This window comes from Phascolarctos cinereus, unplaced genomic scaffold, assembly GCF_003287225.1.
Source record: "Phascolarctos cinereus isolate Bilbo 61053 unplaced genomic scaffold, phaCin_HiC Scaffold_5;HRSCAF=322, whole genome shotgun sequence".
Taxonomy (NCBI): Eukaryota; Metazoa; Chordata; class Mammalia; order Diprotodontia; family Phascolarctidae; genus Phascolarctos; species Phascolarctos cinereus.
The window spans coordinates 238381619-238407478 of NW_027555958.1; the positions used below are offsets into that span (position 1 = coordinate 238381619).

Consider the following 25860-nt stretch of genomic DNA (forward strand, 5'->3'; position numbering starts at 1 on the left):
CAACAAATTTTGTTCATTTGTTTCCCTTCCATTCACCCCAACAAAAATAAATAAATTTACCCTTGGGTTGAGTCTGGGTATGATAAATTTCAGCCCAGAGGCAAAACTTCTTTTAATTTTTTTTCCAATGACATGTAAAAACAATTTTAACACTCATTTTTTAAAATGGTGAGTTTCAAATTCTCTTTCTTCCTTCTTTCCCTCCCCCTCCTCCTCTACATTGAGAAGGCAGGTAATTTGATATTGGTTATACATACAGAAGAAAAAACTTTGAAGAAAGTAATGACTGGAGAAAAGGGTTTATGAAACCATCAAAACACCTCAATGGAATTATAGTTTATAATTCAGTTGGCTATTCCACCTTCTACAGACTTCCAGGAAAACAGATAATCCATAGCAGCATGGCTTTCACATCCCTACTGCTCACCAAACCAAATACATATGATGGATAAACCATTATGTGTAGAAAAGAAAACTGACACTCAGGAGCCACAACTTCCTGAGATGAGTTTCCAGTAGAATATATCTTCCAAATAAAAATTAGGACAGATAAACATGTCCTACCTCCTAAGAGCTATGCCTTTCAAAGTTAAGTATGATAGTCATTTCCAGTCAAGTCACAACCATTTATTAAACACTTACAATCCGTCAGGCACTGTGCTAAGTGCTGAGGATACAAAGAAAATCAAAAACAGTCCCTGGTGTTGATCTAATAGGGGAGATGACATGCAAATAACTATGTACAAATTAGATATGTACATAGGATAACTTGGATAATTTCATAAAGAAGATAGTAGCCCTTCGGGGAACCTGGAAAGGTTAGGGCGTATTTTAGCTGATATTTGAAAGAAGCCAAGGAAGCCAAGGAGAGATGAGGAGGGAGATCATTCCAAGCAAAAACTATTTTTAAAAATGTTTATACATGTTTTACAAGATTTCACATGTATACTTAGTATCATATTGGGGCAGGACAGGGACTAGAGGAGGGACAATTCAGAACTTCAGAAAAATTTTAAATGAATGTTAAAAATAATGATTTTTGTTTTAAAAAAATATTAAATTTCTTTTTAAAAAATCTTAACTGTAAAAACTGGTATTATCCAAGTGATATCTTTTGCCCAATGCCTTAAAATACTAACTGTAACCCTGACAACGTTTAAACTGTTCTCACAGAAATATCAGCAATACCATTAGCTAATATTCTCTGTTCATATGACATTGAGATGAAGAAAGGCAGCCAGCCCAAGAAGGTAGCTATTTTTAACAAGTGAGAAACACATACTGCATTTCTCCTACTCTGACTGCTACAATTCTGTTATTCTCTTATATTCCACCAACCACTTCATTTGCCATGGATAAAAAAAAACCTATCCTAGGGGCAGCTAGGTGGCATAGTGGATAGAGCACCGGCCCTGAAGTCAGGAGGACCTGAGTTCAAATTCAGCCTCAGACCAAACGCTTGACACTTACTAGCTGTGTGACCTTGGGCAAGTCACTTAACCCCAACTGCCTAAGCAAAAAAAAAAAAAAAACCTATCCTGGTGGCCAATAGACCTCTATGATGAACCTCCAAGAATGAAAGAATCTTAAAAGGAAAAAGAAGCTTAAATGGAACTTTAGAGACCTCTGGAAACTAAGCATGGTATAGTAAAAGAGTATTGATTTGGAATCAAAAGACTTGAATTCAAATCCAAACCTTCACACCTGTTAGCTATGACTTTCAGTAAGACATCTAACTTTTGAAAATGTTTTCTCATTTGTAAAGTGAGGATAATAATGTTTACACTACACTCTGAGGTGGAACCAGAGTTGTTCTAAACAAAATATTTTGTAAACCTTAAAGTACTCTATAATTCTGAGTTCTTATCTAGCTCATTGCCTCTGTCTACAACGGCCAGTTTTTTGATTCTTAAAAAAAAATTTGCACTTACCATTTCTTGCCTCCTACTAACTACAGGGTGGGCACACACACTATCCCCAGTCAAAGTTCTGCACTCTGTCCTGTGCCTTCTCTCTCTACACACTCTGCTCTACTTGATAATGCTTGGTTGTCCTGTAAGGATATTCAAAACCCAGTCCTTTCCTATACTTCTAGTCTTCTTATACTTTACTCTCTTCCACAGACTATACAATGCAGCCACATAAGCCTATCTGCTGATCCTCACACATGAATACAAGCAGCAACAAAAGGAAAGTCACTGAACTAGTTATCAAAGTGTTGCAGCCCTAGCTGTTCTTTTAGTGTTCTCCTATGTGGTATGTTGGCATAGCTAAAGTTAACATTAGGTATCTTAGTGCAAAATATCAAGATAGACAGACAGAAGGAAAGAAAACACACACACACACACACACACACACACACATTTCTTAAAACAGTGAAAAATGTGATGGATTTGAAGTCAGAGGACCTGGGTTCAAGTCAAACCTCTGTCACCTGTGTAATACTTGGCAAGTCACTCAACAGCTTGGACTCAGATTCCTAATCTAGTAAATGAAGAGGTTGGACTTAAAGGACTCTAAGGTCCCTTCAAACTCTAAATGTAAGATCTTATGATCTACTTCAGTTCCTCATCACCTCTGATCTGAACTATTGCAGTAATTTCCTAATGGTCTACCTACTACCAATCCATGTTCCACACAGAAGCCAATTCAACATTCTTAAAACACTGACATCCTTAAAACATCACTCACTTCCCCCAACTCGAAAATTTCCACTTCCTATTGCTTCCAGGAAAAAATACAAAGCCTGCAAAGACATGAGTATATCCTAGCATTTAAAATGCCTTCTATAATCTAGTTCCTGTTTACCTTTCCCATCTCATTTCATATAATCTATCTTCGTCTCCATGCCAGTCAAAATGACCTACCAGCTGTTCTCCATACACAACATTCTAACTCCCACCTCCCCTGCATTTGCACAAGTGGTCTGCTATGGGAATGCCCTCCCTCCTCCCTGCTTCATAGATTCCCTAGTTTCCTTCCAAGTAAGTTCAGGTGCCAACTCTTTTAAGGAAGTCTTTTCCTGATTTTCCCCCTTATTAGCACGCATTTCCTTTCTACGTGCTCTGCATTTACTGTTTTGAATTGGGGACAAAGACTGTTCCAAAGGCACCCTATTTGATGGAGACAGCAAATAGGAGAGAAGAGAGTCACAGTGATGTGTTACACATGCCCAGATCATCTAAGACGGAGGGATCATGTCAGAAACAGTAAGGACCCACCCGTAGGAAAGATAGTGTGCATCACACTACCATGTGGATAAAAGTAGCCTCATCCCACTGGCTGCACAGCCAGAACAAGCTGTCTTTCAAACTACCAGATGGTTTCTCTTCCTAGGGTCATCTAGGAATACAGACCTTCTTCACCTGCAGCACGGGAACCCTGCATTAAAGCTAGATAGAGAGAAAAGGCTACCTTCTCAATTCTCCTTTTAGGCCCTGTGGTCCCACATGGGCCTGGTTTTTGTCTGTTTTGTTTGTACTTTTCAGTTCTAAGCACAAGCACTAGAGTGGAACCTCAAGTTCCAGCCATGACAACCTTGGAGACAGGATTCCAAGCCAGAAGCTGCTGTCAGCCTATCTGGAAAGCTTAAGAAACCTGGACTCGGTGGGACCTTGCTATATGGGAACTGAGTTAGGCAGTGAACCTAATCCCCTTCCTCTCCTCCCCCAGATGTTGGGGGAATGCTTGCCATCGTATGTCTGTTCTGCTCAGGCAGCCAAAGTGATCTTCCTAAAGAACAGGTTTTAACTGTGTCACGATGCCCCCTCCTTCTCCTCCCCTCCCCCAAAACTCCTGTGGCTATCACCTCCAGTATTATATTTTATAAAATCTTCCATTCAGCATTCAAAGCCTTTCATAACCTATCCTTCTCCTACTTTTCCAGTCTTCTTACCCAATGCACTCTGCAATTCAATGACACTAACCTCCTTACTGTTCCTCACACAAGATTCCATCTCCTTATTACCGGCATTGTCACTGGCTGTCCCCAGGGCCTAGATTTCTCTCCCTTCTTGCTTCCCTTGCTCCCTTCAAGTCTGAGATGAAATCCTACCTTCTACAAGAAGTGCCTTCCTTTTGCTGATTATCTCCAATTTATCCGGTTTATATTTTGTTTGTACATAGTTGTTTGATGTTGTCTCCCCATTAGACTGTGAGTTCCTTGAGAGCAGGGAACTGTCTTTTGCCTTTGTATCCCTAGCACTTAGCACAGTGTCTGCAATATAAAAGACATTTAATAAAGCCTTACTGACTGACCCTAGGTTCACAACCTCAGTGTCACCCTCAACTCTTTACTCTCATTCACCCCACATATCTAACCCAGTGGCAGATTTTTCTATTTTTATAATACCTCTCCTGCTGTCCCCTAATTGGGAGTATGCCCCAAAGACTCTGTCCTAAGCTCCCCTCCCCCCCATACATACACACACGTATATATATACACACACACATATATAATATATACACACATGCATACATATATATATACATCCATTTTATTCTCTCTCTCTCTCTCTCTCTCTCTCTCATTTGGTAACTTCTGTTCCCAAATGTAAATAATTCCCAGATCCATACAGCTCCAGTCTCATCCTTCATTACCAGATTCCTATTAGGCATGTCAAACTCAACATACGCAAGCCAGAACTCATTACCTATCCCCCAAGCCCAACTCTCTTCCAAACTTTTCTATTTCTTTTGAGAATAGCATTATCCTTCCAGTCTTTCAAGGTCCTAATGTCAATATCGACCTCAAATCCTCATTCCCCCTCACCTTACATATATAATCTGTTGCCAAAACTTGTCATTTCTATTTCTACGACATCTTCACTCCATCTTTCTCTCACTCACAGCCACACATGAGGCTCTCAATACCAGGCAGCAGCTTCCTAAATAGTCTCCCTGCCTCAAGTCTTTCCCCTTTCTAATTCAGTCTCTTTAACATCAGCTGAAGTGATTTTCCTGAAGTGCAGGTCTCACCACATCTAATCAAACTCCATTGTGCGGTGCTGAAAGTTCTTCACAACCTCCCCTACTTACCTTTTCAATATTATACATTGCTCTCCTCCATGCCAACAATAGTCAAGTCAATTTGTCCTTCCTGCTGTTTTCACACAGGCCACTCCATTTCCCATTTCCATGCCTGGAATACACTTCTACTTCACCTCTGCCTCTTGAAATCCCTGGATTTCATCAAACCTCAGTTCAAGTACCATCACATGCATGAGGCCTTTCTGGTCTTTCAAATCGGTTTTATCTCTTTTGTATGTACCTGTATGTGTACATGTTATCTCCCCACTGGAATAGAATGTAAACTCCTTTAGAGCTGAAGCTACTTTGCTTTTCTTGTTTGCATTCCCAGGGATGAGAGCTGTGGCACTTAGTAAATACTTATTGATCAGATACGGAATAGTTGTTCTCTACATCCATAGAGAAGGCACAAGAAAACAATGAGATCAAAGAATTTCTACTGGACAGAGAAAAGACCTGACAGTCAAAGCAATGAAGACCTAAAACAGAAAACCAATACAGATTATGTAATCTTCAACACTAAAGATCTCTCTCTATTCATTTACTATCCTGAATGATTTGGATATCACCTGTTTGAATACAGAAGACTGTCTGTACCACATGATCTCTTAAAGTGCCTTCTTGCTCCTAGACAACAACCTGCACCATTTAATCTACCAATAATTCTATTAAATATTAATTGAAAGGCAACAAGATAAAGAAAACAATCAGCCCCTAGAAGACCTGGATTCAAATCTTACCACATACTGGCTGTGTTTTCCTGGTCAAGTCAGTTAACCTCTCAGTGACCCCAGGCAACTCTATTAAGACTATAAAAAATAGAGCATGTGCTAATCTGCATAGATAAAAGGGAATTTCTCCACCAAGAGTTGCCAATATCCAAGAAATCATGGATCTAATTTAAAAATCAGGTCAACAAGCATTTAACAAGCAGCTACTATGTGCCAGGTGTGATTAATAATCTAATATTTGCATTCTAAATAGAATAGATGGCATGAGATGCCTCCAAATGTTCTTGATGCAGAAACCCACACCAATACTACATTAAGCTCATTCAAACCCTTTTTGATCCCTACCTGACAACAGCCCAAATCATTTATCAAGAAAAAAACTTTCAGGGCAGCTAGGTGGCTCAGTGGATAGAGCACCGGCTCTGGAGTCAGGAGGACCTGAGTTCAAATCTGGCCTCAGACACACGATACTCACTAGCTGTGTGACCCTGGGCAAGTCACTTAACCCCAACTGCCTCACCAAAAAAAAAAAAAAAAAAAAAACAAGAAAAAAACTTTCAACAACAAGATGTGCCAACAAGTACAGAGGTGATATATAGCAGGGCTGGCCTAGGACTATCTTTTTCCCCCAATGCTTCCTGCAGAAAAAGCGATCTTCCCAACACTCCTGGGAGAGAAGGAAAAGCACTGGCATTTCATACATTTCAATCAAGACCTAAATTCTCTCCATTTTCCTCAAGCCACACACCAACCAAAGGAAACATGTCTCCACATGTCAAAATGTCAAAAAAAAAAAAACCTAAGCCACTACCATAAAGGCTCAAACACTTCATTTGACAAGCAAACATTTTTCTCTTTTAACACACTCTGAATCAACCACACATCCAAAACACTTTCAAAATGGATCTGAAATTATACTACCTTCTGCTACATAAACAAGAAGTATGAGTTTACAAGGTTAGTACATAACTGATTCCATAAGTGGCTGAAGGGCCATGGAGGCCACGCTGAAGGTTCCTTTTGTCGGGTAACTAGACAACACACATCTTCAAAAAACTGTTTTGGTTGTGTCCAAACAGGAATCTCACTTCTGCCTGGCTACCTTACAAATTACCCTCTCTCACTATCTGCCAACTGGAATTTCAACATAACTAATGATCAGAAGTGGCATTAACCATTGGCCTTTGGATGGGGGGGAAAAGTGTTATTTACCTCCAGAAGCTGGATTCTTTAAATATTTTTATGTTATGTCAGATGATCATAACCCACCAGATTTTCTTTCAACAAAGTTTCTGGCTCTAAATACAAGCCTCTAATTCATGGTTCAGATTTTCTCTTCCTAGTAAAACATAACACTAGAATAAAGTCAGCAAACTACAAAAAGACACAGATGTCTCATACCCAGAGAAGTATCCAAATGCAGAGAGGCCATGCAGATCAGGAAAACTTCCTAGGGTTCTCTGGTTTGAGTAGATTCAAAATGTTATTAAATACATACTATGTATGTGCAAGCCACTGCTCCAGGCCCTCCATAAGAACACAAAAACAAAAGTTAAGACTGTGCACTTAAAGAGCCTTGGAGAGAAAGGACACAAACAACTCTAACACAAGTTACAATATAATTAACCATAGGAGAGATGAAGGAGAATGGCATGATAGATTCCAGGAAGTACCTCCAGTCAAACCTTAAACAAAAAGGCACAGGTGAAGGAGGAGTTCACTCTAAGCACGAAGCCTAGCAGTTCCTGAACTCTATCGTCCTCTGCTGGCACTCAAGATCACCATAACTGACAATACAAGTATCAGAAAAAGTACTGTGCTAGAACAGCTCAGCTCCAATCTGACCTCTCCATGTGTGACAATCACTTCTCTTAACTTCAGTCTCTTCATGTGTGAAATGGGGATTCTATCCCTCCAGTTTATTTACCAACAATGTGAAAGTGCCAAAGCCCTAGACATTACCTTTGGGAAAATACTGGTGCATTCATGAACAAAGGGAAAGTGCTTTCTAAAAAGGTTATTCCTTTAAAGTAGTATGTTCACCTAAGAATGTTTTCCAGTACAAACAAATGCTCCACAGTGATTAATGTTGACTCATATGGTTATTTGGGTAAGTACTATCTACTCCCCAGTGCACCCAACAGGTCTTTTCAGTCTCACCTAAAAAGCTCAAACAGCACATCAAGAGAGGTCAGACTTGAAAAGGGAACCTTTTATCTCACCTCTTGGGCCTCCTAGGTTCATATAAAAACCATCCAATTAAAAAGGCTTTAAAAATATAAGCAGGTCTCATGTAGGTTTTCTCAATAATGCTGGTCTCCTCACACTCTCTCAACAGCCAAAGGTCGTATTATGACTTCCTGGTTTTAAGAAGAAAAGTTGTCCAAGTTCACAGTGGACACTTCTCAGTTTTAGTACAATAAAATTCAACAAACATTAAGTTTGTGGCAAGACACTGTCCTTGAGGGGCAGCTAGGCGACACAGTGCATAGAGCACCGGCCCTGGAGTCAGGAGGACCTGAGTTCAAATCCAACCCTGCCTCACCAAAAAAAAAAAACCCACCATCCTTGGAACAGGAAATACAAAAATGTCAAATAATAATAACCCCTGCCTTCACGAAACAGACAGTATTCTACAGGGAGGAGCATGGGGGTGGGGAGAAGACAACTTGTACAAAGAAAAGCATAATACATGGCAGAATATGATGAAAACGAAAGAGATTTTTAAACGCTCTAATATATTAATACACAGGTAAAAGTTATAAAAATAAACATACCACTTGACCCAATAATTCCATTGTTGGGAATACACCCTAAAAATGATCAAAAACAAAAAAGGGATACCTGTTCAAAGATTTTTATGCAGCATTACTTGTAATTACAAAAAACTGGAAACATAAATGTACAATGAGAAGGTTAAATAAATTGTAGTATAGTAATATAACAGGATACTATAACATCATTAATACTGACAAGTATGAAGAATACGAAGGTGTATGGGAAGATCTTTATGAAATAATGCAAAGGAGAGGGGCAGCTAAGTGGTGCAGTGGATACAGCTCTAGCCTTGGAGTCAGAAGGCCCTGAGTTCGTTTTCTGACCTCAGATACTTGACACTTACTAGCTGTGTGACCCTGGGCAAGTCATTTAACCCAGACTGCCTCACCAAAAAGCCAAAAAAAAAAAAAGGAAATAATGCAAAGGAGAAAAAAAGCAAAATCATTAGACACAACATGCCAATGACAAAATTCATTAGCTCAACTACAGAGCTAGAGACTAGACCTGTAATTTCACTGGTAGAGGAAATTACCATTACTACTAATAAAAATAGTATGTAAGAGGCACTGTGCTAAACTTTTTATAAACATTATCTCCTTAGCTCCTCATAATGATCCTGAGAAGTAACTACTAAATGAGAAAATTCCCTCCACCAATGTAGGTCTTTTCTGAAGTCAGTGTCAGTGAGCTGCCGAGAGCGCTGAGAGGTTAAGCGTCTAGGCCAGGATCCCTGAGCAAAGATGTCAGACACAGAACTCAAATTCAGGTCTCCCTGGTTCCAAGATTAACTGTCCACCCAATATGCCACACTGCCTCTCTGTATAATCACAAAAGTAGGAAAGTAAATCAGAATGAGTTGACAAAGAATCCTGATAGGAATTTAAAAGGAGTGACTAAAATTACAATGCTTTTTCAAAATTAAGTAAATGTAAATAGCATAGCTCCTAAGCAAGTTTAGCTGGCTGTGTTGATGGTCAATATTGGTTTTAATGGATAGGTAAGTCATGATGATTGCTATCCGCATCATCAGAGGGAGGTGCAATGGATACAGCACCAGGCCTGAAGTAAAGAAGACTGAGGGCCACCAAGAATCAGACACAACTGAAACAACTGAACGACATGATGAGTATGATTTTTAATAAACCATTTTTTAAGTTCCCCAGAGAAAATCAAGGAGTGTACAATACCTACGTTATTCATATTTAGGTTACAGAAGAAAATTCCTAAACATCAGAATCTATTTTGATGACGTTCTGCAACAAACTATCATAGAACCTCAACTGACAAAACTAGCAGCCAAAATGCACACGCAGTTCAAATCCTGTTGCTGAGCCAGCAATGCCGTGTGCATAGCACTGTGAGAGACTAAAGCATACTACATATGTTCTTCACCTAGAAGGCGTTTGTGTAGCTTCACTATGAAGTTCAATCAGTTATTGTTTATCAAAGTGATCTGCCTTGGTTACCCAAATACAGAAGTAGATTGGCTTCACGGTGGCACAGATACCATTACCTGAATGTCTGAGTGTGTGAAAGAAGGGGAGGATTCTGACGGAAAAGTGGCCATACACCTCTAAAACTCCCCCTGCGATCATGTCCCTCCTTACAATGAACAGAGGTATGGACCCATGCTGGGGTCAGTTTTTTCTAAATTCAGCAAGCTTTGTTCTTCCCAGAGATTCTTATGGAATTCAGTTACAAAGAGGGTGAGGGAAGGAAAAAACCAAAATATTTAACCACTTAATCAATACTGTGAGTGATTTATCATAGTGTCCAACATGTCCTATTTGTCAACCACAGATCTCAAAATCTTATCACCTAAAGTATAAAGGCAGGGCTCCTTATAAAATGCACACATATTTTTAAAAGCAACATCTTACCAAAGCCATCAAAGAGTTTTGAGGGGAAAAAAAATCTAACTTTAGGTATTCAAGTAGAAAAAAAAATATGGGGCCAGCTAGGTGGCACAGTGGATAGAGCACAGGCCCTGAAGTGAGGAGGACCTGAGTTCAAATCCGGCCTCAGACCAAACACTTGACACTTACTAGCTGTGTGACCCTGGGCAAGTCTTATTAACCCCAGTTGCCTAAAAAAAAATTAATAGAAAGTGCTAAGTTTTAAATTGATTACAACTATCCGGCCTCAGACCAAACACTTGACACTCACTAGCTGTGTGACCCTGGGCAAGTCACTTAACCCCAGTTGCCAAAAAAAAATGAATAGAAAGTGGTAACTTTTAAATTGATTACAACTGTCTGCCACTACCTGCTAGGAATCTTCAGTTACTTTAATCTTCACCAGATTAAATAGACTGCCACTATTTCCAAGAGCAAAGTATATGAAGTACTCAAATGCATTAATTAAATTGTTGTTCTTCTTACCTAGGGTCAAAAACATGTAGTATTTAAACCCAGGACTTCTTGACTCCACAGGCACTGCTTTTTCTACTGAGTTAACTTCACAGTCCCAAGAGTTCAGTTCAGAGGGTTTGAACACATACTAGCTGTGTGGCCCTAAGCAATTAAGACTACAGAAGACTACTCTCTCATACCTCTTCCTTTCCCCAAATCCCTTCCTTACCTGGATAAATTTGGGGATCCCTCTCTTGGGTAACCTTTTCATTCCACATCCTCAATCTCCAATTCTGGAACTATGTTATTGTTCAGTTGTTTCAGTCGTATCCAACTCTTCAGGACCCCATTTGGGGTTTTCTTAGCAAAGATACTGAATTGATTCTGCCATTTCCTTCTCCAACTCAATTTACAGATGAGGAACTGAAGCCAACAGGGTTAAGTGACTTGCCCAGGGTCACACAGCTAGTTAAGAGTCAGAGGCCAGATTTGAATTCAGGAAGATGAGTCCTCCTGACTTCAGGCCCAGAAATTCTATCCACTTTGCCACCTACCTACCCATCTGAAACTTTGAGCCATAATCAAATCAACTCTACCATTGCTCTTGTCCATCTTATTCCTCCCCCAACAAGGCAGGCCTATAAATTTTCAGACCAAAAATGTCCCTCCCTAGCCACCACTCCCTTTGGCTTGTTGTCATCCTCATTAGAAAATAAGATTCTTGTGTATACAGACCTTCTGCTTTTTGTATCTGTATCCTCAGCACTTAGCACAAAGGTTGGCCCATAGTAAGTGCTTGATAAAAGTTTTATTATTTTAAAAAATTACATTCTTCCTTTCTATATCTTATAACTAAGCAGCAAAACTAATATCAACCTTCTACATCCAAAAAAAAGTTATTTATGTAAACTAACAGGTCATATTCATATAGGCAGTAAAGCATGATAAAGCCCTGGGCTTGGAGTCACTAAGACCTGGGTTCAAATACCACCTGTGACACTTACTTGCTGGGCAAATCCAGGTAAGTCAAAACCTCTCTGGAAGTTTTCTTAATGCCTACCTCACAGAGTTGTTGTGAGGATCAAATGAAAAGAAGCTTTGTACAAACTTTAAAGTGCTCTATAAATGAAATGCTCTCATCACAAAGCTTTCCTCATAACAACCATGTGAAGTAGTACAAGTATTATTTTCCAGAATTTTTTTAAAAGACTCAGAAAATTAAAGGAACTTGTCTAAGACATGGCCAAGATCAGATGACTACAGAACCAGCACTCATTTATTGTTGTTGCTGAGTTATTTTCAGGCATGTCTGACTCTTCGTGACCCCATTTGGGGTTTTCTTGGCAAAGATAGTGAAGTGGTTTGCCATTTCCTTCTCCAACTCATTTTATAGATAAGGAAACTGAGGCAGACAGGGTGAAGTGATTTTCCCAGGGGTCACACAGCTAGTAAGTGTCTGCGGCCAGATTTGAACTCAGTAAGATGAATCTTCCTATGGAAGGCCTGAAGCTTTATTCTCTGAGCCACCTAGCTGCCCAGGACTCATATACCTAGGTCTTTTGGTTCCAAGTCCTATGTTATTTTCAGGAATCATGAAATCCTAAGGAGAACACAAAGTGCATGTATATGTAATTCTGGAATAAAAGCTAAATCACTAACTTTCTACATTTATAAACTTCATTTTCAGTACAGCAAATGAACAAAAACAAAACAAAATCTTAATTCCCGCAACAGCCACTGAGGTTTTTTGTTTTTGTTGTTTCCATATGTTAGAAGCTGAGAGGAATCAAATCAACCTTGATAGAGATACAATCCTTTCATCTCCTACCCCCCCATGGGTAAATTCTAAAATGAAGCAATAGAAAGTTAGTTACTAACTACAATCAAAAGACTTTTTCAGTAAAATTTACTGATATAATTTTTAAAATTAAAAATTTATTTTTTAAACAATAGCTAACAGGTAAACACTAAGGAATGATAAAGACACATTTGTAAATTCTAACAATTCTTTTTTTAATGACATCACATAGTCCACTGTGTTGAAATAATGCCTAACATTTCTTAATTCCTCAAATTGCAAATATGGGCATACTTAAACTTCTACCAACTCTTAAATAGCGTCCAATTTTTCAGAGCAATAACTTAAAACGTGAGGCTAAAGGTAAAGCCTCAATCAAATGAATTTTGTTGTTAAATATTATCTCCTTGAGTCAAATTAATATGTACAGCTCATTTTTGAAAAAAAGCTTTATTTTCATGGGTTAGTGAAAATGTACAAACCATGATCAACAAAAAACTTTGCCCCTCCTTCCTCGGTCTATGGTTTATTTTTCCCTCTAACATTTTTCCTTAAAAAAAAAATGTTTCTTAAGCAAAAAAGCTCAAAGTTCAAATATATAATTGATTAACTAAAACAAGTTGTATGCTACTTGTTACTTTTTTAACTAAAACAGAAGTTTCATGTGATCAGCACTAAAGATAATGTATTTCAAATGCCACTGGACTCTCTCAATAAATACCACCATTTCATATGCATCAAAAATACATACACATGTCCTTTAAGAAATCTCTTGAAACAAACATCTATTAATGTACCAAAAACACTGTTTTCACAGTGAATAGACTAGTTTTGGGAAAGGCGGTCTTTTGCAGTGTTAGAAGCCACTGAGCCATGTCTTATTATGTTTCTACAACATTTTAAACTATGTGATGAAATATTATGCTGTAATGCCTACACTCTCCATTTAATAACGCTTGCGCTATCATAAGCACTAACACAGCAGCTATCATCAGATGATCTGAGTACTTTTGAAATATTCAGTAAGGCTCACAAAAGCCACATGAATTCGACATTAATTCTGTTTTCCATAGCAGATCAATTAAACCATAAGCACTGTACTATGCAAAGCAAAATCCAGCAGCAGGACAAAAGGAAGAAAATTTTCTAGACAAGACGTATTAAGTATGTTGCACTGGACTATAACCTAAAAATAGCAAAAAAGTGCCATTTTTACCCTTCATTCTTCCAATTCTTCACAAATCCTTCTCCAGCTACTTCACAGAAAGAAACACTTCTTGCTCCCCCTATCTCTGCTAGAACATTTTTTTCAGTGACCCTTTACCCTTTTGTGAGTTGGGTCATTTCCAATCAACTCCTGCTTAAAGCACATAAGGTTAAGACAGTCGAATGCCTCTTAACCTTTTCAACAAGCTGCAAATCCAGACTCATAGCTGTCTTCTCTGTCCACCCTGCCTTAAACAACAAAAAATGTGTAAGGGCTTCTGTATTGCCAAGAACAGGAGCTGTTCTAATTCCCACACTTAGCAACAAATAAAAGAGCTAAGTCCAGAAAAAGTAAATCAAAACAATGGGTGGGATGATGAGGTAAGAAAAGACTGGAAAAAAAATCAGTAATCTGGCTCAGAAAGACTAGACCTAAGAAAGGGCAGTGAGGGTTTGTTTTTACAGGTTATAACTATGGACAAGAGGAACGTCCTTTCCAGCTCTAGATCTATGGTCCTGATGTTAAACAATTTAATGTGCACTAAGGGGTAAATGGAACCTCCTGAACAACATATTTCTGGCTTGTTTTGGAATCTGAACCTGAATCTCAAAGGAAATACCACACTTATTATTCAAAAATAGACTCTCAGGATTTGTTTGCTTTTTTTTTAAAATTGTTCACAGGGTTCTCACCCCTCCCGATTTTTCCAGCCATGATTGTTTACGAAGACAAATGTTAAACTTTGACACCAATAAAGGTTTATGAGACCTTTAGTCAGAAGTTTACTCTAAGCCTTCTAGTCAAAATGAGGAAAGGTAGGGCTATGAACTTCTTAGGACAGTGCTGAATAAGTCCTTTAAAAAATAAAAAAGGAAGCATTTGTTTGATCAGTGTTAAAAGTGCTGATTCTGAAAAGCTAACAGCTTTGAAAATAATGGAAATGGAAAAACCAAGCTTTAAAAAAAGACCTAAACTTCACTTTCTAAATTATTCCCATCATTCCTAGAACAAATTTCACACTTTCAGATTTAACTACCATGTATCAAAGGGTATTATGTGCAAATTGTTCAGTCATTTTTTTCAGTCATGTCCGACACCATTTGGGGTTTTCTTGGCAAAGATACTGGAATGGTTTGCCATTTCCTTCTCCAGCTCATTTTACAGAGGAGGAAACTGAAGCAAACAGGGTTAAATGACTTGCCCAGGGTCACACAGCTAGTAAGTGTATAAGTGTAAGAGGCCAGATTTCAACTCAGGAAGACAAGCCTTTCGGCTCCAAGCCTGGTGCTCTACCCACTGACCCACCTAGTTGCCCATTATATGCACAGTCCTACATGTTTTATGGATGACTCAAATGAAAAGGGAAAAGGGGAGTTTTTGATATGCATATACTGAATTTTAATCTCTGATCTATCTGCAGGTGTATATAAAATAATCAAAAGTCTATATTAACTGTATAAGCAAACCATATCTTATTTTTAAAGGAACGTTTCAGTGGTTTACATAATCAAGGGCTAATCAGTGGCATCACTGGAATGAAAATTTAACTGATTAGTGATTCATGTTGCATTCAAAATGAACTAGAAAGCTGAAGTTAAACTGCTAAAGTATAGCAAAATGTTCTAGTTGGGAGACTTAAGAAACAAAACTAGATTCTATCAATAATCATATTGGCATAGTACCAACCATGTCAAGCAAATGACACATGTAATGTTATACAAACCCTAAAGTCTGATCTCAACATAAATGTCCATTAGGCTGCTATTTAACAAGACTAGTCAGTAAACCTTTTAACTGCTCAAAATGAAATGGGATGAAACTAATCGTAATATATTTGCAACTTCTTTATATCTATGTCTTTCCAAGAACGGAATTTATTTTGTATTTAAAAATCAGTCCTCCAATTTTTTAAAACTACAAATTTCTTCATGTGAAGAGTATCTCTTCATTTAAAAAACCTATGAATGTATTTTATAATTATTTTCCCTGACCGCTAAAATCTCCAAATTCTTTGGTGAACTCGTTCTTGTTTAGGATTTACAATGGTTATCTTTAACAAGCTTAGGTAGAAGGCAAAATGCTTCAGCTACAGAAGACAAAAAGGAAAGCATTTCTCCTTGACAAGTGCCTAAAGAAAATGTACCCTATGTGATTTGTTTTGTGGCATGATTACTGCATTACCTTCTTATCATAAAAAAATGGTACATTATAAATTTAAATAATCAGTTTCCTATATTGTCCTTAATGGTCCATAGAGACACTCAATTAATCTGCTATCTCATCAAACTTCAAATAATGTGGGATCCCATCAAAAGACATATTATGAATAAAAGTATAGATGACAGCCCATACATGACTTCTCACATCTCTCTACCTCTCTCTGTCTCTGTCTGTCTGTCTCTCTCTCTCTTTCTCTCACACACACACACACACACACACACACACACACACACGTCTAGGTTTTTATATCCATCAGTGCTATGCAGGAGACCTGCTAGATCTCCTAGAAGTCTTCCTCTAGGTCTTTTTACATTTAGAAAGGATGGATTGAGTACTCAGGTGATCAAGTATTTTATTCATAGTATCTGACCAGCCCACTTTCTTTTGCAATAAAATATTTCCTCAATGATATTCCTTACACGACTCATATCAAACCAGCTGACCACTTACTAAGAAAATCACAAATTAACCATCTTTGTTGTACTGTCTTTTTATTTTGTTAAACATTCCCAATTACATTTTAGCCTGCAGTGAATTGACCCCTGCGCCTTACACCATGGAATGAGTCTGCCTCACAAATGAAAAGAAGATACAGCTTAGTAGTCTCTCCAATGCTTTGAGTCACAGATTAATACAGCTTAAACTCATTTGAGACATGGAACTTCCTAAGGCTCCCACATTACTGTGATACAAGTAGAGCTCATCTTTAAAACCTTTTAAAGAATAACAAGAAAATTTAACAAGTTTTGAGAGCTAAATATCAAATAGTATTATCTAATCTACAGTAGTGCTCAGAAAGGTCATTTCTGTCTTTCCCAATATCCTGCCCAATCACCTTCTCCAGTGGCCTACATACAGCATTTAATTCTTGTCCTACATTTACAGTCTTCATTCTCTCCCTACATGTTTTCTATATCTGCTCCTAAGTCACTTTACTTCAACTTTACTTTCAAAAGAGTGTGAAGTTTCGCTCATCAGTATATCCCAAGTGTCCAAACCATTTAAGATTGTTTAGACTACACCTCCCCCCCCAAAAAAAAACCAACTCCACACAGATCACTTATAATTTTTCAGATCCAATAAATATCAACCAATCTATTTTGGGCACAATTATCTAAATATCTAAAGACTCAGTGAGATGCAGCATTCAATTTGTACTTCACTACAAGTCTGAATATTATAAAATAAAAATGTTCTACTATATTATTTCATCCTAAAAACACTAACCTTGTTGTAATGCTTGCTACATAGGAGGGCGATTTTAGTATAAACTAGGTTAGGCTGGTTTACTCTAAAACCACGTGAAAGGAAACTGGTTTTGTATATGAAGAACTACAATAGGGATCTTTAACATTTTTTGTATTAGGAACTTTTTCTTAAGAATGTTTTTAAATTTATAAATGCACCACGCATTATGACCATTTGTCATTTATCAATATCTTACTAAAGGGAGCCCAAACATTTCCATATTTAACATTTGGCTATCACCAGCTTCACAAAGTGGTGAATGGCATAAAGAATGGAAGCTAGGGGCAGCTAGGTGGCGCAGTGGATAGAGCACCGGCCCTGGATTCAGGAGGACCTGAGTTCAAATCCTATCACAGACACATGACACTTACTAGCTGTGTGACCCTGGGCAAGTCACTTAACCCCCACTGCCCAACCAAAAAAAAAAAAAAGAATGGAAGCCAGATTGTGAAAATAATTGAAACATTAAGTTTGGTGGCAACAGATTCCTCTAAGGGAACCAGCTTCTCTGGCTTCCTTCAAGCCCCAGCCAAAATCCCACCTCCTATAGGAAACCTTTCCTGCCGCTCTCCCGTAATGTTAGTGCCTTCCTTCTATTACTTCCAATTTATCTTCTACATAAAGCCTGTTTGTACATAGTTGTTTGAATGTTATCTCCCCCAACAGACTGTGGGTTCCTGGAGAGCAGGGATTGTCTTGTTTCTATTTGTAGTCCCAATGCTTAGCACAGTGCCTGGCACACAGTAGGCATTTAATGTTTAATGACTCCAAAAGCAAAATTTGCAGTTTGGGCCCTTCACTGATTTACTTTTTAAAAGGTACAAACTCCACTCAGTGCCAGAATATAGAATATTTTCAAAGAACTTCCCCTTTCCTGAAAGTGGGAAGGCAATTAAAACCTAACAAAGCCCAAATTTCATCGTAGAAAATGCATCCCACAAGTTTATACTCTTAGCAAACGTTTGGAGTTGAGCATCTCAAAAAGAAAACAAATTAAAACAAAACATGCTGGATGTTGCAAATCTATAACCCATATCAAACTGCTTGCTGTCTTGAGGAGGGGGTAGGGAAGAAAAAAAATTTGGAACTCAAAATCTTTTTAAAAATAAATGTTGAAAATTATCTTTACATGTAACTGGAAAAAATAAAATCCTATTTACAAAAAAAAGAAAAAATGAGAGAGAGAGAGAAAGAAAAGACGTTGGGGCAGCTAGGTGGCACAGTGGTTTGCACACTGGCCCCTGGAGTCAGAAGGGCCTGAATTCAAATTCAGCCTCAGATACTTACTAGCTGTGGGACCCTGGGCAAGTCACTTAACCTTGACTGCCACCCTCAAAAAAGGAAAGGAAAATGTGTTCATAATTAAGTCCATCATTTCTAGTAAAAGTTCCTGCTGTGAAAATACATTATTCTAAGTTTTCATTAATGGAGATCAGGATTGTCTATGACTTCAAGGGCATAAGGAATTCCTGAGTAAGGAAATTCCCTCTACCAAAGCAGGTTGGTACCTTCTCTGCAATTTACAGTCAGAGAGTTGTGTGGAGCACTGACAGGTTAAGTGACTTTTCCAGGGTCACACAGTCAGTGTATGTCAGAGGCAGGACCAGAAGAACTTAGGATTTCTTGGTTTGCAGAAGAGCTCTCCATCCATATTCACTACCACCAACATACGTTATCTATAATATTCCATTGAGAAAATGTATATTAGTGATGTATGGAGGATAAAAATAAGACATTGTTGGAGGATAAAAATAAGACATTGTTCATGGTCTTTGTCACCAAGCAAGCCCAAATATAACACGAAGAAAAGTCAGACATGTTAAAACACTTTTCACCTATCAACCTGTGATCACTGTTCCTCCTAAAGAAATTAAGGTCACAAAACGTTTCAGACCAAGTATCAAAAACACAAGTCCTATATGTTTAGCATAGGCCTAGAACAGAAATAGCAGCATTCTCTCTAATTCAAAAGAGTATCCTAAAGATAAAAATAATTTCCTCAATAGTTTTAAATGTCTCAACAACGCTTTAAGTAATGGTCCCAAGAAGACAAACTTTTTGCTAAGAAATTGACTTCCAAAATATTCTGGGTGTTAGCTGTCATGAGCAGCTACCTACTTTTAAGCCTCACACCTTCATTTAACAAACTACTATCACATGATTCCTGTGACACCAGATTTTTTTCAAGTCGATGTTGCAAACATTGTACACAAGTTCTTTTGTCTATCAGTATGAAAGAAAACTTCAGTCAAAAAACACCGGTTTTAAACCTTCAGTACCTTAGCCTTAGCTACAGCTCATTTTCAGACTTCCAACTTTGGCCTTCCACTAGGAAGTGCAGACGGTCACAAAGTCTAAAGATTTCCTTTCCCCCCTCACAATATTCCCTTCACTAGCCAGACTGATTAGGCAAGGTGTTTTGACATGAAGATTTTTGTCGTGCCTTTTCTATTTAAAACAAAAAATGACACACACAACAACTTTTAAGGACAACTCCAAAAAAGGCAGGAGATTACTTTGCTAAAATGCCTCTTACACCAGCTCAGGGCTCTGCCCTCAATAAAGAAAAGCAAATAGGGCACTGGGATATAATTTAGGAAGTGATTATGCAAGCTTCTGGGGGATGGGGGGAGGGCGGGGAAGGGAAGAGAGGAAATACCCTCTTGCAGCCTGGGCACAAGCCCAGACCCCAACCGGGATGCTGGAGGGGGATGGGAGAAACCCTTTGCCGGGGGGGCGGAGAAGACGACCCCTATCTGGCACAGAGAGCGGCAACTATGCGAGGCATTCCCTCCTCCCATCAAGAAGGGGAGCACAGAAGGGTAGGAGGGGAACAGAAAAGTAAGAGAGAAAGGGGGACACAAAGGTGAGGGGGAGGGGGACACAAAGGTTCTAGGGGAAGGGGACAGAAAAGTGGGGAAGGGATAAAAAGGTTCAAGGGGACGCAGAAAAGTGCAGGGGAGGGGGATACAAAGGTGCAGAGTAAGAGGGCAGAAAAGTCGGGAGACGAGGATGGGAAAGTGGGGGGAGGGGGATAGGAAGGTGGGGGAGGAAGGAGGAGCCCGGGCACAGCTCCCTCCGCCTCCCCGGTCCAGGCCCGGCCTCGGGACATTGCCCCAGCTCCCCCCGTAGGCCCGACCGGGGCCTAACACGGCCCCCCCTCCCGGCTCCTGCCCACCCCGTGCCGACTCCAGCGTCCCAGCCCCGACCCCAGCACTCACCCCCAAAAGCCGCAGGGGCATCGAGGAGGCAGGCTGGGCGCTTTGCTGCGCTCGCTCCCGGCGTCTCCCATGGTGCTCGGCGGCAGCGGTGCTCGGCGGCGGCAGCGACAGCGGCCTGGGCCCGTGGAGGACGAGGCTGAGGCGGCGGCGGCGCGGCAGCAGCAGCAGCAGCGGCGGTGGCGGCGGCGTCGGGGGGCTCGAGGCGGGGGGAGGGGGAGCGCGCGGGCAGGCGCGAGTCCGGGGCTCGGAGCCGGGATTCCAGGCCGGTCAGCTGGAGGCGGGCCGCACCACTCGGCCTGCGGAAACGGGGGTGGGAGAGGCGGTGCGTGGTGAGGGGAGGGGAGCCCGAGAGGAAGGAAAGGAGGTGTGTTGATGGAAGGAGGGACCCACGGGGGAAGAGGGAAGACCGGCGCCCTCGGCAGGTCCCACCGCCGCTCCCTGGCCCGAGAGATGTCCCCGTGCGGCGGCGCTGGCCCCCCTGGTCCCCCCGCTCTGGGCTAGCGGCAGCCACGGCGGACCCCGGGGTCCACCATACTCCGTAACACACGCACCCTCCCCGGAGGCTGCGCTGACCGGACAATGGCCGCTTCCTCCTTCTCCCCCCTCCTCCTTCCCCAACTTTACTGCCCCACCCCTCCTCACGGGTCGAGAATGGTCTCGCCCGGGGGAAGAGCCGACGCCAAGGCCCCAGCAGCTGATCAGCTGGGATCCGGGCGTGCCACTCTTCCCCGGCTCCGCGAAGGAGAGCTGGGGAGGGGAGAGCAGGAGAAGGGAAGCCGCAAACAGAAACCTGCGCGCCTCAGAACTGTCCGGTTACTTCGGGACAGGCACTGGAGGTGCCTCGATATTTCTAACATTTTCAAAAGGAAGTACTCTCTCGCGCTTCCCCTTTCTCTAAGAAAAAGGGAACAGGGCTCCTGAATACCTGGAGGAGTAGCCTTGCTTCCCTCCCTCCGTGAGAGTGGTAGATGCAAGGAGGGAGGGAGGGGGAGGGAAGGAAGGGAAGGGGGAGAAGTGGTTGTTTAGGGAGAGAAGGGGACCTTTCCCTAGAGCAGGGGTGACCGGGTGCGCATGCGTCCGGGAAAACCCTTTCCCCGCCTCCAGCGACCTGTGTCGGAGGGAGGGGCCAAGAGTCTCCGCCCGGAAGCGAGTAGGCGGGATCTGATCCTTTCCCCCCTACCCCAATCCTTCACTTCTCCCTCCTCTCTCTTCCCCAGGAGTTTCTGAATTGCCGGGTCCCCAACTTGGACCTCCCCGTTATCCTTTTCCTGTGAGCGTGTTTCTATGCCTCGAGTCACCTAGAGCCAAGAATCCAACCTAACTCCACGCCCTTTGCTACCTTTTTTGCTTTTCTTTGTATTCCAGCGCTTAGCACTGGCTAAGTAATCACTTTAATAGATGTTTTTTGACCTGGGGGAGCAACCTGCCCCACCCCCTCCTTTGAGGTGTTTGATTCCCAATATCACCTGGAAATCAGCCCATTTCTTCACTACCCCGACAAAGGACAGACTTAAGCTTTTTCTTCCAAACTTAGCCCTTTTTAAAAAAAGACGCATATAGGTTGATGCGCTTAAAAAACAAGCTTTTGCCGACCCCCTTCCGGATCCTCACATCCAGTTCCCAGGAAGTACCCCATCTCCGTTTTTTTCTTCAGATCCCAGTTTTCTCAAAGTGGGAAACTTGAGTGCAAGGGAGGATTTGGTGTGACCAGGTTGATTTTCGAAAAGGAGACTCCTCTAAATAGCTCCGAGCAGCCTCAGGGGAGGAGGGGGGTCGGGGGGAGAGAGGTGGAGAATTGGAAACTAGAAAACAGGCTTCCTCAGTTCCAAAATAAGAACTAAGAACTGCCCCTCTGCTGACCGTTTCAGATGATAGTGTTTCTTCTTTCTTTTCCTTTATTTTAAAAGTCACTGTGATCCAAAGTATATCATGATTAGAAACCCATTGGTGTCTCCCAAGAGGAAGATAATTTCTGACATCCCTCTCCCCCCTAATTACTTTTAACTAAGATCCATTGTTAGGCAAAATCTTTAAAAGCCCAAACTTTCTCTGTCTATGGTAGGTATCCCCTGCTGCTTCCCACCTCCAGAGATGTTTTTTAAGACAATACACAAGATTTCCTTTCCTTATATCTAATGTAAATATATTCCAGCCTTGCCATTTTAAATTCCTATATAAACACCTTGTCACTTATATTTTCAATGTATCTGTTGGTCTTTAAATTAATAAAGGGCAGGAATCGCATCTACTTAACTTGCTATCCTTCTAAAGGAAGGAAATGATGACGATAAAACAGCTACTGCCAGGGTGTTGTTCCCTAACTTGACTTATAAAATTATTCCTGATAATATACAGACTACAAATAAATATACAATTCATAGAATTAGTGAAGCAATAATAGTACCAGCTCTCCTACTGCCCTTAATTCTATACTGAAAAATGACATAAAATTGCTATATTCTTGAGAGAATGGATTTCAGGATTAGTAGAATGGGAATAAGGTTATAGGAACATTAGCATCTTAATGATTTGTGTTGGAGAAACACTGTTAGAAAGAAAAGACTGATTAAAAAACAACCTCATAAATTACTTAGTATTCGTGTAACCACTAGCTTACCTGTGCCTACTGAATGGGTAAGTTATAGCCAGAGATCTGAAACCAGGGAGAAATTGTCGCAAAATCAAGAATTAAGCTTCTGTTGCCACTTCTGTTGTAAAAGGTAATCATTTGTTAGTTTTAAGTGAAAGCTATAAGATGTTGAAGTTGGGTTGGGTTTATGAGAGTCCACCAACCTTGTAAGATTTTAGGAGAACTAGGGCATTTCCTAGTGGATTATGCTTGAAGATTAGGTCATAAAGAAAGCTCTGAAGATTCCCATCAGGGGGCACCCTTGTCACAGAGCTCTGGAGAGACCAAACATCCAGGAAAGGGAGTATCCTACTAATTGCCCTTTTGCCCTTAGCTGCCCAGAGGATTTGCAGTTAGTTCTCTGTCTCCAGAATGCCTTGGGATGACTCAGGAATAAAGAGCAATATGCCAATATATGTTATTTAAGTACCTGGTTGCTGACTTGAAAGCCACTTCCCAACCAATATGACCTAAAAGCTGAATTTGGGTTCGTAGTCCTTCATAGCCAACCGAGATACCCAGGATTAGGGCTTCTGTTCCAAGAGGCAGTGAAGTACACAATAGAGACAGTAGCTGGGTTGGGATGTTAGTGGGCCTAGATTTGAAACCCAGCTCTGCTACAGTGAGACAACCTCTCCTGGGCCTGAGTCTCTTCTTCTGTAAAATGAGAACTTTCTTGTTCTAAATCTGTGATTCAATTCACACTCCAGTGAAATGTTGGCAGTTAGTAGACTAAGTAGAAGCAACAACAGATGGAGCTGACTCACCTTAAATACCTACGCAGAGGGAGGTGGGTTAGTCACTTGTAAACTGGCTAATCATTTAATGATCACTCTGAGTGGACGGGGTTTTGAAATGGGTGAAGTTTATCCAGCACTGATGAGGTCTTTTTATATGTTGAGATTAAATGGAAGACCTCTCGAAGGATAAACTGTGTGGTACTTTGAAAATAGTCCTGTATTTGGCCTGAGAGGATCTGGGTTTGAATCCCAGCTCTTCCTTTAACATCTCATCCCTAATCTGGGCCTCAGTTTCTGATATAGTAAGGTGGGGAACTAGATTGATTTCTAAGGTTTCATCCAGCTCTAATCTATGAGGCCAGGTCAAAACGCTGAAATCCATTGTTTAAGAGAAATTCATTTGTGGAGAAGAAAGAAAAGCTCAACTAGAGTAAGGGATAGGGAAAAGGGGAAGAAGAAACAGGGTAGAAGAGCAGCGCTTCTCAAAGTATCATCTAAAGATCCCTAAGGGATCTCCAAGATACTGTCAGGTGGGAGTGTAAAGTCAAAACTATTTTCATAATAATACTAAGGTGTTATTTGCCAATTAAAATACTCTTTTTTTCCAACTACCTATCATAGAAGAGGGGAAGGGAAAGGAACAAGATTTATTAAATGGGTCCTGTGTCAAGCCCTGTACTAAGCCCCTTACAAATATTCTCATTTGATATAATTCAACCAAAACAACAACACAGTTTAAATGCAGAAGCAGATATAACCCAGAAGTCTTCTATTAAATCAGAAATGAAAGAGTTTTGTGAAAATATGTAAAACAAGTTTGAAAATATAATTATTTTTCACAAAATATGTTAACATGTAATAGCTCTGTTACTTTAATAAATACTTTTAAAACAGTTTTATTTTGTAATATAGTAGACATTAATAGAGATATTAACATAAATATACATGAAATGATTAATGGTTGAGCTCTTTGAAGTCCTCAGTAATTTTTAAGAATGTAAAGGGGTTCCAAGACCAAAAAGTTTGCAAACCCCTGTAGTAAAAGATACAGAACCCTGCTTCCAAGTCAGGAAGAGCTGCATTCAAATCCTGCCTCTGATCACATACTGCTTGTGTGACCCTAAGCTAAGTCAGTCAGTACTTCTGACAGCTGTTTAAGATACAAATTACAGAACTGCCGCTAGCATGCTCCAATCCAAGGTTACCTTCTTTCTGCTTAGTTTGTGGTGTTTCGTAGCCACCCCATCCTCCATGGAACTCGCTCATTTTAGCCAGTCCTTCTGTTGTCACTTTCTTTTGTTCTCATGTTTTCCTACTATATTCTAGGTGTCTTCCTATGCCACAATCAGTCCTTGTTGACTCATGGAGGGTACATCATATGAAGGAATAGTTAAATACAAGGTAATTTGAGGAGGGAGGGACCACTAGTCAGGGGAATCAGGAAAGCCATCTGAGCTGAACATTGAAGTAAACTGAAAATTATGAGAGGTGGAGGTGAGGAAGGGGAATATATTCTAGGCACAGGGACTAAGTTGTATGAAGGAGATGGAATGCACAGTTCAAGGGACAACATGTTTGTTTATTTCCCTGGAACATAGAGTGAAATATCCTAGAGGCAATAGAGAGACTCCGAAGATTTTTGAACAGAGAGGTGCCATGATCAGAGCTGTACTTTAGGGAGATTATTTTAACAGCTTTGGAGTAGAAAGTGGATTGGAGTCAGGGAGACCAATGGAGGTTTATTCTAATAGTCCAGGCAAAAAGTGATGAAGGCATGAACTGGAGTTCAGACTTTGTGAGTTCAGAGAAAGGAGACGGATGAGAGAAATAGTTTGGAAATAGGTTTAATAAAGGACTTGGAACCTAATTTAATATGGAGTGTGAGGGAGAGTGGAGAATCAGGGATAAT

General features: G+C 40.4%; 1 protein-coding gene across 1 annotated transcript in view; it reads right to left on the reverse strand.

Annotated features, from left to right (window-relative positions):
- ZFAND3 (zinc finger AN1-type containing 3) overlaps nucleotides 1–20742 on the reverse strand; it is a 333159-nt gene extending 312417 nt beyond the window's left edge. Inside the window, exon 1 of the mRNA XM_020999444.2 lies at nucleotides 20583–20742. Within this exon, the coding sequence (XP_020855103.1) occupies nucleotides 20583–20653 (71 nt within the window). The 5' untranslated portion in view covers nucleotides 20654–20742. The remainder of the gene's footprint in view (nucleotides 1–20582) is intronic.
- Between the last annotated feature and the right edge of the window lie 5118 nt (nucleotides 20743–25860).